Source organism: Euleptes europaea, chromosome 14 (genome assembly GCF_029931775.1).
Source record: "Euleptes europaea isolate rEulEur1 chromosome 14, rEulEur1.hap1, whole genome shotgun sequence".
In the NCBI taxonomy this organism is placed as follows: Eukaryota; Metazoa; Chordata; class Lepidosauria; order Squamata; family Sphaerodactylidae; genus Euleptes; species Euleptes europaea.
Window position 1 is genome coordinate 9,015,305 of NC_079325.1, and position 18,255 is coordinate 9,033,559.

General features: G+C 46.7%; 1 protein-coding gene across 1 annotated transcript in view; it reads right to left on the bottom strand.

Annotated features, from left to right (window-relative positions):
- Window positions 1-290: 290 nt before the first annotated feature.
- JAM3 (junctional adhesion molecule 3) overlaps window positions 291-18,255 on the bottom strand; it is a 69,554-nt gene continuing 51,589 nt past the window's right edge. Inside the window, exons 3-10 of the mRNA XM_056860868.1 lie at window positions 12,211-12,276; window positions 10,441-10,554; window positions 8,474-8,626; window positions 7,379-7,581; window positions 6,630-6,729; window positions 4,520-4,649; window positions 1,909-1,963; window positions 291-537 (exon numbers count right to left, since the gene is read on the bottom strand). Of these exons, the coding sequence (XP_056716846.1) occupies window positions 502-537; window positions 1,909-1,963; window positions 4,520-4,649; window positions 6,630-6,729; window positions 7,379-7,581; window positions 8,474-8,626; window positions 10,441-10,554; window positions 12,211-12,276 (857 nt within the window). The 3' untranslated portion in view covers window positions 291-501. The remainder of the gene's footprint in view (window positions 538-1,908; window positions 1,964-4,519; window positions 4,650-6,629; window positions 6,730-7,378; window positions 7,582-8,473; window positions 8,627-10,440; window positions 10,555-12,210; window positions 12,277-18,255) is intronic.

Genomic DNA, 18,255 nt, shown 5'->3' on the forward strand with positions numbered 1-18,255 from the left:
AATTTCATTTTACAGCTATTGTGTACACCTTAAAAAACAACAACCCAGAAACTAATTTAAAGATAATTGTTCCCTCTTCAAGCTTAGATACTTCAACAGTTTGTAACCCTTTCAAAGAAAGTAGCCCCCCCACACACACACAATTTCCTGTGGGGTCGCAAGAGCGTAGATCCAGACAGGGAGGCGTATACTTGGATGCAATCCTTTTCTCCGGCCAATGTTTCCAACGCATTCGCTGGGCAGAGGCGATCGGTGGGTCACCTTCTAGGAAGAAAGAGATCGATTTTGGTTGTTAAAAATCACTGCTTGGCTTTGGCAGGGGGAAAAAAAAAAGTAAAATCAGGTTTGCACACAGGTGCACATGTGGTTTGGCGCGCTCTCGCTAAATGCCGCCAGCCACACAGTGTTTGTTATCTGCTCTTGCTGAAAGAGTTCCAGATGGAGGTATTTCATTTCCACGCTCCATTCTTGCTGGTGGGCAAAATCCAGTTTCTCGGCGTTTCATATAACAAACGAGGACTTGTGTCTGAAGTCACCCTGCAGTGGAGATGCAGAAAAGGCTGTCAGGCGGTGTATTAATTTATTAAAAAGCGCTCTCTGGATACCCTCAAACTTAAAATGAACACTTGGGGGGATGTATTTGTCTCCCCCCTCCCCTGTTGCTTCCTTCTCAACTCTTCAACGAAGAAAAAGAATTGGTTTTTATATGCCGACTTTCTCTACCACTTAAGGGAGAATCAAACCAGCTTACAATCACCTTCCCTTCCCCTCCCCACAGCAGACACCTTGTAAGGTAGGTGGGACTGAGAGAATGTGACTAGCCCAAGGTCACCCAGCTGGCTTCGTGTGTAGGAGTGGGGAGACGAATCCAGTTCACCAGATTAGCCTCCGCCGCTCACGTGGAGGAGTGGAGAATCGAACCCGGTTCTCCAGATCAGAGTCCACCGCTCCAAACCACCACTCTTAACTACTACACCACATTGGTTTTTATATGCCGATTTTCTCTTCCTTTTAAGGAGAATCAAGAAAAGGGTAATCAAATAAGGGATAATTCAAATAAGAGTTAGTTCAGGATTATACAGTAGACATAAACGAATAATACATGTTGTATAATGGTTATAGCTTATTAAGAAACTAAGCGCTAGTAATTTGGGTTTATTAATGATGCTAAAGATGATAGCTGTCAAATATCTTGGTTTAAGCATATGAGATTAACTTTACACGTAGTAGTAATCTCAGTTATTTATCTTGCTGTTTTTCTAAAAAAAATGTTTGCATTTTATAGTCTTTTTATATTGATTTTTGTGTGCTTTTTTCTGTATCTTTTTGTACCAATTATGACCATTATAAAACAAAAATAATTTTTTTTTTAAAGGGTAACCTCAGAGTTTGTGAAAGTGAACACATGGAGCTGCTTTATGCTAAATAAGACCCTTGGTCCATCAAAGTATCGCCTACTCAGACTGGCAGCAGCTCACCAGGGTCTCAGGTGGAGATCTTTCACATCCCTGATTGCCTAATCCTTTTAACTAGAGAGGCTGGGTACTGAACCTGAGACCTTCGGCATGCCAAGCAGACGGTCTCCAACTGAGCCACGGCCCCTCCTAAAAGGGCAACCAGTGGATGGGGTAGACACGGCCCTGGACTGCACCTTATTAAATTTGCACAATCATGCTCACTCTTTCAAAACATCGAACAGCCTCTAAACTAACTCTTAGCATTTCCCTTCCTGTAGCCAGATATCCTTCTATCCTTTGGTCGTAAAAAAAAAAAACTTCAAAACTGCCTCTTCCTGCTAATTTGGGGCAAACACATGTCCCTGACACCCTCCCATCTTATTTATTTATTTTTTCAACATATATATATATATATATATATTGATCTCCAGCCCCCAAAGCCCCCTCTTACCTCTTCATCTGTGCGGATATAGTTCACTCCGTCTGGCTTGGTCGGTGTCTTATAGCTGAAACAAGGAAAGAATTTACTAAGGGGAGGGGAAGGAGAGGCGGCTGTTTGTTATACCTCCGCAGTAGTGGTCACATCAGTCTGTTGCTGCAACAATTAACAGGAGCTTAGTGACCCCTTAACCATTGGTAGCACTTCCGGTGCCACAAGACCCCTGTTTAGTTATACCACCAATTCACAAACGTTTCTTGCTGCTGAGGGGACTCCCATTTCTGATTCTTCTTTCGGTCTGGCCTCCGACAAACTCAGCACAAGGAGATGGTATAGTCCTGCTGGCAGGACTATACCACCTGAGACTGCAGCTAAAAGATACCATTTTTAAAGACCTCTACCTTAACAGGAAGATCTTTGCTGGCAGCAAGGTAGCAACAGCTAAATTCCACATGGGCTGAGTTTGTCTGGGGAGGGTGGGGTGAGGGGAGGGGAAGGACCTCAGCAAGGCACAATGCCATACAGTCTACCCTCTGAAACAGCCATTTTCTCCAGGGGAACTGGTCATCTGGAGACCAATTATAATAGCAGGAGATCTCCAGGTACCACCTGGAGGTTGGCCACCCTAACTGTGAGATAAAGTCATACACCTGTCCTCTCTTAGTTTAAGCTGTTAGCATACTTTGAATAAAATGGACACTTCATGTCACGTGCAGTCATAAATTATGGGGTGAAGATATCTTGCTGTTTAAAATATGGGCTGACGAAGCGTGGGCGAAACGGTGAGAAAGATAATCCGGAATCCCGTTTCGAAGTTGGCACCCAATCAAGGTCGCAACGTCCACAGCACCAGATTGGGCCACAGGCTTCTTTCTACTTACTTCAAGCTGTATTTATTTTGATTACTACAGCAGTTGAACTGTGTTCTAATACACTTTTCGGTTGCAGTTTATATTTTCTAGTAAGGGGTTAGACTGTGAACCTTTGAAGATTTATCTTTCGGCAATTGTTTGAACTGCTTGAAAAGTTTGTAATGCATGACATACTATTGTATTGAAATGGTGATTTACTACTAGCCTACGTGCTGATTATTTTTTGTTCTCACCCTAATTGTGAGCAATGCAGAATGAGGGATCACAAGGTATAAGGCGATGCAGTAAAAGCTCAACGATAACCAACACTAATTGCTGCGGTGGACTACAGGCCTATTCCCATAATAACCTCCCCTAACAGGTTCCGACATCAGAAAACAGGAAAGCTATTTGAGAAATGGAGGACGTGTGAATTACACTTCCATCGCTGGCTCTCGACACCCGGCACGTGCTCTGGCATTACAAACAAACTGGCCTGTCCCGGGAGACGGCCAAAAAGCCTGCCTCTTTTTCTCTCTCTGCACGAGGGTGACCTCTGACTTCTAACTAAGCCCAGCAGCTTGGAAGCCGAAGGCAGTTTGACAACTAGGATGGGGACTTATCTTTTTCTGGCCGCTGGCCTCGTTTCCTCCTTTTCCTGGGGTGTCATTTCCTGTTGTGGCTAATTTTAAGTTGCCTCCCCCCCCCCTCCATCAATCTCAGAGTTCCAGCAGCTCAGAGGAAAACGGTAGCCCTCGATTTCGTCCAACGGAGCTGATGGAACAGGATGAGAGCTAGCGTGTGAAAATGGCAGGGTGCCATTTAGGCGAAGTTTATATCCCTGTTGTCATGAGTCATCCTGCTGAGGCTTCCTCAAGAAGAGGACCTGGAAGCAGCAGACAGTGAAAGGGAAGAGCCACAGCAGCCACAAAGAGATGAACGTTCCCCATGTTTACAACCATCCAGGGCAGGGGACTCACCTGCGCCTGACAGCAACCCTCCACAGCCTCTGGAGCAGCGACGCAGGAAAAGTAGATCAGTTCTACTCAAACTTAGGAAAAGTGCTAGGTTGCAAGCACAACTAAGAGCACTGCCAGCTGACAACAGTGAGGATGATGAGCCTCCTCTGGCAAGGAGTGCTGAGTCAGAGGAACCAGCAACAGCTAGGCTTATTTAAGTAGAGGCTTGCATCCAGATGGGCATGGAAACAACTTGTGCTACCGCCTTGTGACTTTACCTTGGAACTCTGTTTGCCTATGACTCTGGACTGACACCTGACTACTCTCTTGGACTGCGTTTGTACCTTGAAACTGAGCTCTGCGTGCCTATGGCTCTGGACTGAGGCCTGACTATTCTCTTGGACTGCGTTTGTACTACTTAGAACGGAACTCTAGAGATACACTGGCTTTGACTTTGGACCACTCTCGACCCTGCTTCCCTGCCTCTGGCCCTGGGACACATCACTTGTAAATTCTCATTGCTGGGAAACTCAAAAGCCAGCATGCAAAGAGCCCCACAGAGAAGCGTGGTCTAGGGTACAACATCTCCGACCCACATCGATGTGCTTCGAGACCTCTCATGCAAAGGGGAGCAGAGATGCAGAGCTGGTATCTCCTGCCTCATTTCATGTAAGCCTCCCCATTAGGCCCCATGGTAAATATTATTTATTCTTATTTTACTTAATTTATTTATACCCCGCCTTTCTCTCCCATTGGGAACCCAAGGTAGTTTACATCCTTTGCCTTGGCGACATCTGCCATTGTGGGGGCTACCTGTTTCCATTCTGCTTGTTGTTTACGAAGAACCCTTTCCTGTAGGCACAGCAGATTCCCACGGTGATCAAGGACAAGACAGCAACAACCACCAGGACGCCTCCAATGATCCCGGCGATGTTCAGGTCATCTAGAAGAGGGAAGACAGTGTCAACGTCCGGTCCCTGCAGGAAGCAACACTGGTTGTCCCAGCTTCACAATCCCACCCACAAACCAGAACTCTGAATTTCCCCTGTGTTGCTGAAAGAGTATGCAAGAGGTTCAGATTCAGCGGTGGCCCATGAAGGATTTCCCAAACGCACCACCTAGAACTTCTCTCTTCTTTTTAATCAGATTTTCTTCCCAATCGGAAGCGGCAACTGCAGTGGTCAGATCAAATGATGCCACCACCAAGGGCCCATGCCGGCAGATTAACCATGTTACCTTGTTCTTTTTAAAAGATTTCTTCCTTTTTTATCCCAGCCATTTCCCAAGGAGCAAACAGTTTTCCCTGTTTTATCCTCGCAACAACTCTATGAGGTAGGTCAGGCTGAGCATTCGTGACGGGGAGGGGAGGGGGTGTAGCTCAGTGGTAGAGCATCTGCTTGGCATGCAGAAGGTCCCAGGTTCAATCCCCGGCATCTCCAGTTAAAGGGACCAGGCAAGTAGGTGATGGAAAGGACCCCTGCCTGAGACCCTGGAGAGCCGCTGCCAGTCTGAATAGACCATACTGACTTTGATGGACCAAAGGTCTGATTCAGTATAAGGCAGCTTCATGTGACTAGCTCAGGGTTTTCCAATGAGCTCTGAGACTGAATTGGGATTCAAACCCCGATGCCCCCAGTATAAAAACAACAAGCTACCAGCCATGCTAGGAGCCCCGTGGAGCAGAGTGGTAAGCTGCTGTACTGCAGTCCAAGCTCTGCTCACGACCTGAGTTCAATCCCAACGGAAGTCGGTTTCAGGTAGCCGGCTCAAGGTTGACTCAGCCTTCCATCCTTCCGAGGTCAGTAAAATGAGTACCCAGCTTGCTGGGGGTAAAGGGAAGATGACTGGGGAAGGCACTGGCAAACCACCCTGTAAACAAAGTCTGCCTAGTAAACGTCGGGATGTGACGTCACCCCATGGGTCAGGAATGACCCGGTGCTTGCACAGGGGACCTTTACCTTTTTACCCGCCATGCTAGCTTTTCGCTATACAAAAACAAAAGAGTTCCACAACATCTTGAAACTCTAAAAGAGGCATAATGGCAAAAGTGGCAACCCACATCAGCCTGAGGAAAATTCTTTTGGTCATTCTGTTCTGGTATTCCAACTGTTCAGAAGATTGCACAGTTTCCACACTGGCCCGGCAGGAGACCTGCTTGCCGCATTCTGGCCCTGTACGTGGGCCAGATTCTCACAAACAGCAGGCCTTTCTAGCCTGTGGCACTTAAAACTGTAGATGTGAGGATGCACATAATTAAAGAGGGGGCGTGGCTCTGTGGCAGAGTATCTGCTTGGCATGCAGAAGGTCCCAAGTTCAGTCCCCAGCACCGCCAGCTAAAAGAATCAGGTAATGTGAAAGACCCTGCGTGTGAGACCCTTGAGAGCCCATCTGAACAGACAATACTGACCTTGATGGACAGGTGGTCTGATTCAGTATAAGGCAGCTTCATATGTTCATGTCATAGAATCACTGAGTTGGAAGGGCCACCAGGGTCATCTAGTCCAATCCCATGCTCAATGCAGGAAATTCACAACTGCCTCCCCCCTCACCCCCAGTGACCCCTACTACATGCCCAGAAGATGGCCAAGATGCCTTCCCTCTCATCATCTGCCTAAGGTGTTCAAATATCCCTTGGTAAAAAAAAAAATCCTCCATGCAGAAAGCTAGGTTTTCAGAGGAAAAGCTAGACGAGAACCCTTTCCCACTGATTGCTAGTTTTCTATGTACAAGGATTTTTTTTTAATGGATGATGAATCAATCATGTACGATGGCCATGAATCGGAAGTGGCACAGCTTAGAAACTAGTTTGCCGCCTCGCCAGCTCTTGATGGGCATTAGGTGTTATCAACAGAGAGGCAACTGCATTTTTCACACTGGAGAGAGTGCTGAAAACTCCTGCCCAGTATACAGCCCAGCCACTTACAGACTTCCATCTGCTGTTCTTCACACTTGGCAGAACCCACGTTGTTGGTCGCTATGCAGTAGTAACGGCCCGTGTCTCCTTTGTGTACTTCTGTGAAGACCTGTGTAAACAGTAATAGCGAATGCTTGGGTTTCTCTTAAGCTTTTCACGTGCATCATATCAAGAGAGCTCCCCAGGGACCTTACCGCTACAGAATACAGGTGGACCAAACCCCTCCCCAGAACAAAGACTTCCTGCACACAGAAAACCAGCGTATCAGGAAAGAAAGTCTCGAACCTAGCTGTCATGCTGGTTTTCTACATGCAGAGAGTTTTCAAAGATGCTGTTTCGCCATCTGAACAAGAATTGATTGACCAAAGATTGTTTGCCTTATTAAATTCACTTAATGGAACTCAAGGCAGCTTAGTAGAGCAATCCTAGGCAGAATCAGAATGGAGTAACTCAGCACAAGGCTGCAGCGTCGGGCATCTTAAATTGTCATCCTAAGCACAGTTACGGGCTTCTAAGCTCACTGACTTTGATGTATGCAGACAAATACAACTCTGCTTAAGATGACACTCTTACAGCGCAATCCTATGCAGAGTTACTCCAGTCTAAACCCATGGAAACGAATGGGCTTAGACCAGAGCAACTCTCCTTAGAACTGCACTGTTAGTTACTGAACGTGGGCAGGAGAGCCCAAGGCCATCTAAAGCCAGACTGCTTAAAGACTGGACCCTCCGCTCTCTCCCTTCCTTAGTAAGACTTACCAGAGTGCCTGTTTTTGAGTTCACAGTGAAAGAAGAGTTCTGGAATTTGGGGTTGGATCTGGAGTCGGCCGGCAAAGAGTCAGCATTGCGGTACCAGCTGTAAGTTGGTTCCGGGAAGCCTTCCTTCTCCTGGCAGTGGAGGGTGGCGGATTTACCCACAGGCACTGACGGGGGCACTCGGCACTTAGGAGCCACTGGTTTCACTGTTGGGGAAGCACATTGGTCAGACCGCTTCACTCTTTACTTCCAATCAAGGCCCCCTCCGGGTGTCTTGGTATTCCTTACAGCAGGGGGTCCCAAACACTTGGCAGGCACTATGGTGCCCATGGGCACCACGTTTGGGGACCCGTGCCTTACAGCATACATCCCTGAGGGGAAGATCATACATATTGTTGCCTCCATAACAAGCAAATAGCAGGCTGGTGCAACCTCAATTTACCTCGAGGTTGTGCACGAAAGGGATAGAAAGGTTAACCCTTCATCCTCCACCCAGTTTCACCATTTGAAACCAGATTCCCTGCTTTGTTATTAGGATTGTAAAGGGGAAAATATATGTTTTTGAAGGATGCATCTTTCCCCTCAATTAAACTGCAGAGCGGGGAGGCCAGGACAACAAAAACCAAATTGGAGGGTTAAAACCCCTTCTTCCTTCTTTATATGGCCCCCAAGGCAAACTGAGGCTGCAGGAGCTTGCAATTTGAATTGCATGGACAGAAGGAGATGTTTGGTCTTCCTCTCATCCATTTGAGCCATTAGAGCTCAACAAAGTATCATTAGCAGCCAATTTGGAGGGACAGGGCAAGGGTACCCCAATTCAGTGGAAGAGAATCTCTTAGACTCTAACTTAGAGTCCCCTCTAAGACTTAGAGGTTTTGTTTGTTTGCTTGTAAAGAAAGGGTTTCAAGTATCAGGGCTGGGAAAGACCACTGCCTAAGACCTTGGAAAACTAATGCCAGTCAGGCTATTGGGCAAGATGGCTTAAGGATCTGACCTCACGTTTTCATCAGTCATCAGCTTCCCATGGGCCAAATCACTCTGGAGAAGGCAGCCAGGCATGGCCACATCTGTACATTGTAAGGGTGTCTGGGAATGTACCATGAACAGTCAGGTTGATGTTGATCTCAGCTCCAATATTTACATCTTCGGGTGCCACCACCTCACATCGGTAAATGCCTTTATCCGCACGGGTCACATTATGGATGACCAGCGATGTCCTGCCCTGGAGCTGTGCCCGGGTCCCCCAGTCTCCTAAGAAAAGGCAGAAGGGATATGTGGAAGGTTCAATCTGAATGTTCCCCACCCACTGGAAAACTGGCTTGGCCCTCCTAGACTTTATGGTCCGCATAACTCAAGAAGGGGTACAAAACTGAAAGGCGCCTAGTTGTCAGTGGCAGCTGAAAAATAAGTCTGCTTTCTGTTTGGCTGAACAGGGCAGGAAGCTGATTCCTGCTCCTCCTCTACAGGCTGCTGTGTACTAGACCCACCCACTTCCTCTTCTAACTTTCTTTCTCCCCCTTCCGTGAAGCGCCGCCTGGAAGAAAGAGGGGCAGAATGGCCTACCTGTGGGCTTCCCTTAATTACATGTGACGCAAGCTGCTGATCCCTGGCAAAGTTCATCTCAAGTATAGTGCTATGCTGAGCAGCTGTGCACCTGTGCAATAGCCGCTTGTGATACAGGTCCAAGCCGTTGTAGCCAGTGGCTGCTTCTGCCCAGTCTGAGAGTTAAATCACCTCAAATACCAGCAAAAAGGCATGTTGGATCGTGGTTGGGTCACTGAATTTAGTGACTTGTGTGTAGCTATGCAAATGGGCGAATCCTTTATACGACAGACGTTGGATGATGGATCAACCTCTTTTTTGCAACCATGGAGTCAGTGTCATGTATTCTAAAACTGCTAGAAGATTAACTGCACTCATGGGCGGTCGCCAAAGGCTTACAGAGACACCTAAGCAGTAACTCTCAACTCAAACAAGATTTTTTTTTCATTTTACGATGTGCCTTTTAAAAAATTAGAGAAAATGACAGGCAGCTGCAAGAAAGCAGTGTAAAGATGAGAGAAAGGGTGCAATCATGCCCAGTAAAGCATCCAAATGAGCTTGGACGCAAATAGCTCACTGAACAAATGGCTCCTGGCTTACAACTTGTGAGCAGATCTTGAACTGAGCATAACTACTACAAACCAAATCTGCCCCACTAGAAGCTGCTCTTTAAGGCTAACCTATAAATGAATGTGGGTGGAGAAGAGTGATTCAATCACAGATTTAGCCACAGCTATCCATGTTCTGATCACATCTAGACTAGACCACTGCAAGGCACTCTACATGGGGTGGTCTTTGAAGACTGTTTGGAAATACTCTGTTTCTGAATGCAACAGCCAGATTGCTAACAAAATTAGATTATCAGGAATATGTCTCACTGGTATTAAAAGAACTACACAGGCTATTTGCTTTCCAGCACAATGTGAAGTGTCGATTATTACCTTCTAATCAGTTTCTGACAGGGCATTTTGAAAAATAACCTCTTCCCACACACACCTCAGAGACAAGGCCTTTTCTGTAGTGGTGCCTCTCTGAAATATTCTCCGCTCAGCTATCCATCTGAACCTGACCATGCACCAGGTTAAAAGAGAAATTAAAAGCAGGTCTACTCAGAATCCGACTCAGATCTATTCAATGGGGCTTACTCCCAAGATCTCATCAGATCTTGGAAGTTAAGGAGGGTGGGCCCTGTTTAGTACATGGATGGGGGACCACCAAGGAAGTCCAGGGTTGCTTCACAGAGGCAGGCAATGGCAAACCACCCCTGTTCATCTCTTGCCTCAAAAAAACTATGAGGTTGCTCTAAGTCAACTGCTACTTGACGGCTCTTTCCACCACTGCTAAGTTGCTTTAGAATTTGATAATTTAATGCTTTTAATATATTTTGAGGTTTTAGATTGATTGCTCCCCTGTGGAAGGGAGGCATATGAATGCTCAAATCCAAAGAAAATTAAATAATGGACCATTCGTTCCCCCGCAATCTCACGTTAAGCCCCCAAAAGAAAGTCAAAAAAGTTTCCTACCTTGCATCTTGTTATCATAATAGACATAGGTGGTGTCCTTGCCTACGATTTTCTTCCACTCGATCCTGGGACTCGGGGTCTTGGTGGAGGAAATTATGCAGGAAAGATCGGCACCTGCAGCAGGAGCAAACACCACAAAAAACAACAACATTGCAAATGGAAAAAGGGCATCCTGGTGTTAATTCAGCTTGCTGGCGGTGTGTGCGCGTGGTGAACCTTGCCTTCCGTCCATCTCTCAAGCAAAAAGAAGCTCTACAGAAGCTGCTGGAAGGGTGAGGACGGATCAGAGCCAGCAGAATTAGCAAGAACACGTTGCTTACCAACACTGCCTGGTTCAACGCAACAGTGCCTTGCAAGCCCAGTTTCTGTGCACGATGGAGACAGAACTGTCCAAGCCCATCGTGGCAGAGTTACACGAATCACCTAATCAGAACCGGAATTTCTCCCCCTGCCCTGTTTCATGGTAGGGGCGGGGTAGGGCTGCCACCTCCAACTTGGAATATACCTGGACATTTTGGAGGTGGAGCCTGAGGAGGGCGGGGTTTGGAGAGGGGAAGGACTTCAATGGGGTATCATGCCATAGAGTCCACCTTCCAAGGCGGCCATTTTCTCCAAAAAAGAAGGGTTGCCAGCTCTGGGTTGGGAATTACCTGGAGATTTTGGGGGTGGAGCCTGAGGAGGGCGGGGTTTGGAGAGGGGAGGGACTTCAATGCCATAGAGTCCAATGGCCAAAGCGGCCATTTTCTCCACAGGAACTGACCTCTGTCACCTGGAGATCAATTGTAATAGTGGGAGATCTCCAGCTACCACCTGGTGGTTGGCAACCCTAGGGCAGGAAGAACTCCGCAGCTGCCCTACCCAGATACAGCATGGGGAGGGGTTTGGCAAGAATCCCATCAGCCATCTTTCTAGGGTGAATTATATTGCAAATAATTATTAAGGTCGGCAACATTTCATTGATAGATTTGACTCTCAACATGTTCTTGTAATCGGGCAGGAGATTTTTTTAAAGAACTTATCAATTATTATTTTTAGTACAAGCACCCATAAAAACTGAAGTTTATATTACGTTTTATTTAATTGCTTGTAATATTTTGTGTATTTTAAATCCTTTTAATTGTCTGAAATGTTTTAATGTTTGTCAGGGACTCCGAATTGAGTGGCAAGGTGCATTAAAATGTTTTAAAATAAACACATGCGTACGTTGGCAAACACCAGGTTTGAAGAAGCACTCCCCACTTGTGTGAATGATGCCTCCCCAGCACAAACAAAACACACATTAACTGATCAATCAATTACATGACAATCTCATACAATTAATTAGAATAACAGAGTTGGAAAAGGTCATGAAGGCCATCTAGTCCAACCCACTGGTCAATGTAGGATCAGCCTAGACCTACTGGTCCATGTAGGATCAGCCTAGTTTGTCCAGCTGCTGCTTGAAGACTGCCAGAGAGGGGGAGCTCACCACCTCCTTAGGCAGCCGGTTCCACTGCTGAACAACTTATACTGTAAAAAAATTAAGATTTCTTTAGTCAGGTGACAGCCCAAATCATAATCAAAGCATAACAAAAGCTGTTCTTTTACTGCCTTCATTTGTGCTGCAAACACCATTACTGTTCCAAAGAAACAGTTTGCCTTCCTGTCAAAACTCAAGAGCCCAAAGAATAGCCCTGGCCGGATCCGGGATCCCCTCTTTGACGCTATGCAGGCCACATCTGGACAGGATCTCCCTCCCCAACCGCCACGCCCACCCCGTCCATCACTTACGCTGAAATTCCTGCACCACGGGATGTGTGTTGACGGATGTCAGCTCAACAGCCAAGACTCTGTAGCCTATGAAAATAAACAAGCGGCAGGTAAGAAACTGCAGGCCTGCTAAGCCCCTAATGGTCTGGAAGCAATACTGAGAACCCTCCCTGGGTACGTTCCGTCCAGCCCCTTAACACTTGAGAGAAAATTATGTTAATGTGCTTTGTTATGTCTCTGTTTTTATTTTTTAAATGATTTTTTTCTTTTCTTTTTCTTTTCTCTCTTTATTATTAATATTATATTATTATTGCTTATCGAAATATATTAAATAAGGGGAAAATATAACATTAAAATAATGACTTATAAGGATTAGAAAATATTAATACAAAGGAGACACCAAATATTTGTAGGGAGGGAGGAAGTCAGTGGGGAAGTCAATTATTATTAATTATATTTAATACTGAAGACATGTACCTAATAATTTTTTAATTTTTTTATCGAGTCAAAGATTGGTATATAGGATGTATTGTCAAATGAGATGTATAGCAATTACTGAAAAATAATAAAAATATATATTAAAAAAAAAAACATTTGAATTTTCGCAAAACCGAATCATGATTTAGTCATCGCTGGGCAAACTAGATTACCTAGAAGGTTGTCTCGGGTTTTTTAACTGCAGTTCATAATGTGGTTAAATATAAATGTGATGAGAGATGCATTTGACAGTGTTGCCAGCTCATGCTTGGGAAATTCCTGGGGATTTGGGGGTGGAGCCTGAAGAAGGCAGGGTCTGGGATGGGGAGGGACCTCAGTGGGGTATAACGCCGCAGTCCACCATCTGTGGAGCTGCCATTTTCTCCAGGGGAACTGATCTCTGCAGTTTGGAGATCAGTTGTGATTCCAGGAGAACCCCCGGCCCTACCTGGAGGGGGTCAACCCTATGTGTGAATGCTGACATTCCGGTTTACTCCTGGTTTGGTGTCCAGCACCATCCTCACGTGCTCCCGGCCACAGAGATAACTGGACAGAACAAAGGCAACAAAAAGTCGCATTTATCAAGGCAAACCAGTTTTTAGGTTCAAACATTATCCGTAGCTGCAACAAACCGTGGTTTCCCGTTATGTCTGAACGGCGCCCGTGCCAGACTGAAAGTCAAAATGTCCAAGACTCGGTTTTGCTTTTCACATGCAAGCTTGACCCTTGCACCCAGTTTCAAGGGAAGCGGTGCAAAATACATTTCCTGAGGGACCTCGATTCATTTCACCAGATGTTACTAGGAATAATAATAAGTCACCACAGCAAATGCACTCAAAATATACTCTCTCCATCTAACCTTGAAAGCATCCCAAAGTGAGTCTTTGATCACTGCATTCAGACATGCACGCTACTGAAATCCCTTTTGCCCCCACACAACTTCCTAGAGGCACCTGTTTGGCCACTGTGTGAACAGACAGCTGGACTTGACAGACCTTGGTCTGATCCAGCATGGCCTTCCTTATGTTCTTATAGAATCATAGAATTGGAAGGGACCACCAGGGTCATCTAGTCCAACCCCCTGCACAATGCAGGAAATTCACAACTACCTCCCCCCCACACCCCCAGTGACCCCTACTCCATGCCCAGAAGATGGCCAAGATTCCCTCCCTCTCATCATCTGCCTAAAGCTGTGGTTCCCAACCAGGGGTCCGTGGACCCCTAGGAGTCCGCGAGAACTAAATTAAGGTCCGCGAAACAAAGTTATAAACCCATAATAAATTAATATTTTCAATTAAAAGTTTTCTATTATAAAAAACGTATTCAAATATTATTCTAAGTTTAATGTTTAACTAACAGTTATGATAAAAGTTTATTTTCAAATTCTCTGAATTTTTATTTTGAACCTTGGGGTCCCTGCACCGAACAAAAAAGTCCCAGTGGTCCCTGGTCAAAAAAAGGTTGGGAACCACTGGCCTAAAGTCACAGAATCAGCATTGCTGACAGATGGCCATGTTTCACTGAGGAACTGCTCTGTTAGAAAAATGTTTTGCTTGCTGACCAGTAATCTTTAAAATCAGTTTGGCAGCCTTACAACTCAAACACCACTTTCCAGGCCAATCTTCAGTAGATAAGTGCAGTTTTCAAAACAAGAATCTTATTACCGGATAATGTGTCACAAAAATCAGGGTTGATGCCAGCCAGGCTAAACAGCCCTGAAGTTACTAGGCTTCAAAACCCACAGCGGGGCCAACCAGAAGCTGGAGAATATAGACTTTCCCCCTTTCATCCTCCTTTGAATCCACTACTTAAGGAGAGCCAGCGTCATCCTTTTATTATTATTATTATTATCCTCGCTTTCGTCCCCGTTCTGAGTTGGACATCTTGCTAATCCCGGCAAAAACCCAAGGAATTAAACAGGCGACTGTCGTAAACAAAGCTACAGAGCAAGTCGAAGAGAATCCCTCTGAACTCCTCCTGACATTTATATTAAGATGCCACCGTGGAGGCCACGCAGAGATGGACGTCATTTGGTTAATGCATTTCAACTGGGGCCTTCCAGGCAAACTCTTCATATTTTGAGATATTAAGATTTATGATTAAAAGACAAGCTTGCATAAAACGCTTTAGAATATTCCGAAGCATGATGTAGTGGTTAAGGTGTAGGACTAGGACCTGGGAGACCCAGGTTCGAATCCCCACTAGCGCCATGGAAGTTTGCTGGGTGACCTTGGGCCAGTCACACACTCTCAGCCATGACCCTGGCTAGTATCTGGATAGAAAATCTCCAAGAATTACCAGGGGTGTGATGCAGCGGCAGGCAAATGCAATGTCAAACCACCTCCTAACATCTCTTGCCTTGAAAACCCTACGGGATCGCCATAAGTCAGCTGTGACTTGATGGCAAAAAACAAAACAAAAAATCCGAAGCACCTGCAACCCTTTGGTGGCAAACTCATTAGGGTCAGGGAGCTATGCGGCAAGTCCAACATCATAAAAATGGTCATAGAGTTGCCAACTCCAGGTTGGAAAATTCCTGGATATTTGGGAATGGAGCTGGAAAAGGGAGGGGTTTGGGGAAGGGAGGGACCTCAACTGGATATAATGCCAACCTTCAAAGCAGCCACCTCATTTGCGAGGCCTGACACGTATCACTTCCCCATTACAGCTGTTTGGGTTCAATCACACCTCTGGACTTCCCAGAAGTCCAGAATCATGGGTAGTTTGTCCTAGAAGAAGAGTTGGTTTTTATATGCCAATTTTCTCTACCTTTTAAGGAGAATCAAAGCGGCTTGCAATCTCCGTCGCTTCCTCTCCCCACAACAGACACCTTGTGAGGTAGGTGAGGCTGAGAGAGCTGTGAGAGAACTGTGACTAGCCCAAGGTGGCTTCATGTGTAGGAGTGGGGAAGGAAACCAACCCGGTTCACCAGAGTAGAGTCCGCCGCTCATGTGGAGGTGTGGGGAATCAAACCCGGTTCTCCAGATTAGAGCCCACCGCTCCAAATCACTACACCACGCTGGCCTAGAGGATGCTCACATTTTCCAGGACTACATTCACATTCCAACAGGAGTTGCAACTCTCTTTATTGACTTTTTTAAATGGCTAGAAACAAGGCTGAATGAACCCGACCCCAAGGTTCAACAATCGTGGCTGGTCAACAGGATTGCGAATCACCAAAATGCACACTGCAGCCCTGCCTAAAACATGTGAATCAGACAGGGCTTTCCTTGGGGGAAAAAACCCTACACACACACACACAAGGGACTCCAGCATTACTCAATCTCGGAGGGCTTCAGTTCAGAGGATGCCCGAGGCGTGACGGACCAATAATACCTCATCACGGCTCATTGCTCTTCTGGCTGCAGCCTCACATCCGACCCACAACCAGTGCCTTTCCGTCACCGTGAGACAGACAAGGCAAGGTGTCCAAACCATGTCAAGCGGGACCATTGCGCACATCAGCTTCTTTGTGAAAACCTGCTCTGACAAGCACCCTGCGGCATTGTGAGCGCGCTGGCTGAAGAGCTGCCTTTCAGTGCTGAAGAGCTGCCTTTCAACTAGCTCGCAACGGGGGGGGGGGGGTGCAGTGGCAAAAATGGAAATGTCGTGCACCGCCCCACCCCCAACTTGCCTCCTTGGGGTTGTCACCCCACCTTCCCCACTCCTCCACATGAGCGGCGGACTCTAATCTGGGGAACCAGGTTGGCTTCCCCACTCCTGCACATGCAGCCAGCTGGGTGACCTTGGGCTAGTCACAGTTCTCTTAGAGCTCTCTCAGCCCCATCTATCTCACAGGGTGTCTCTTGTGGGGAGGGGAAGGGAAGGGGGTTGTAAGATGGTTTGAGTCTCCCTTAAGTGGTAGAGAAAGTCGGCATATAAAAACCAACTCCTCCTCCTCCTCCTAAGCCCATTGATTTCAATGTACAACCCTGCACTGGCAGTTGAAAGTAGATTTTGCCTTGTGATAATTCTAGATGTGCAGATTGGTTCTTGAGAGCCAGCGTGGTGTAGTGGTTAAGGGTGGTGGACTCTAATCTGGAGGAGCGGGTTTGATTCCCCACTCCTCCATATGAAGCCAACTGCGCTACTCACAGCTCTCTTTAAACTCTCTCAGCCCCACCTGCCTCACAAGGTGTCTGTTGTGGGAAGGGGGAGGGAAGCTGATTTTAAGCCGGTTTGATTCTCCTAAAAAGGTAGAGAAAGTCAGCATATAAACACCAACTCTTCTTCTTCCTGCAAATTGTCAGAGCCCCCAACCCCTCCTCCCATTTCTCCATCTTTGGGGCCCAGTGCAGGTCTTATCCATGGTTAAGCGACTGGGTGAGCAAGTCTATCGGCTTGTGAATTCCCTCCCCACTATTCCCTTGCCAGCATGTCAGTGCAGCATGACTTTTGGATTGCCTCTCACCGGGGGTTAATATTAAACATGGTCAGCTGTTCCCAGGGTGTGTACAGCCAACCCTGGCTTCAAGCTCGGGTGAAAAGCTAACCCTGGTTAGCATCAGTGTGGACACAATACTTCATGACAGTTAATGCCGGGGAAGGAAGGGGGAAAGATTTGGTGCAGAAGAAAATAGGAGGAAACACGCAAAGCCACAGAGCACGCCTGACGCCTTCACCAAGGTTAAAAAACTGGTCACACTCCAGCTCTGCGGGAGGCTCTTATTGAGATTCTCAGGACGCTGCATTCTGCACCAGATGCTGAATTTAATACTTGTCCTATACAGTCACAAAAAGAGCCCCGTGGCGCAGAGTGGTCAGCTGCAGTACTGCAGTCCAAGTTCTGCTCACGACCTGAGTTCGATCCCGACAGAAGTTGGTTTCAGGTAGCCGGCTCAAGGTTGACTCAGCCTTCCATCCTTCCGAGGTCGGTAAAATGAGTACCCAGCTTGCTGGGGGTAAAGGGAAGATGACTGGGGAAGGCAATGGGCAAACCTTCCTGTGAACATAGTCTGCCTAGTAAACATCAGGATGTGACGTCACCCCTTGGGTCAGGAATGACCCGGTGCTTGCACAAGGGACCTTTACCTTTTTTACCTATACAATCACTGCCACACAGAATATACAGCACCCAGCCTTACTATTTACTCAATTCTCCTCCAACTGGTGGTTTTAGCAGCAGGGTCTGTGGCTCAGAGGTAAAGTACATGTTTTCCATGTAGACCATCCCGGGTTCAATCCTCAGCACCTCCAACTAAAAGGAAGTTATAAAAAATGACCTTCCCCAGGCAGCCCAGCCGCTTCAGGGAAACACCCCAGATGGCCATAAATCCTCCATGCAATTACTGACGCCTCCACGTGCAAAATTTTATTATTTTTACCAGCCACACGTAGCAGCAGGGCTCGCTTCAGCAGCCCAGGTCCCACGCTGCCTCCTTCTAAGGAAGCCGGGGACCCCGCAGGCTCCAGCCTAACAAATCAGATGTGTTGACGCAAGGTGAGAAATGCAGGCACCGAGAGGGCAAGCGCGCACAGAGCGATAAAGGAAAGTTTGTCACGGCCTCCTCCTCTCTGCTGCACACTTGAAGAGCATGGGGTTGTGGCTCCGTGGGTTGTCAGCTCCAGGTTGGGAAATTCCTTGAGATT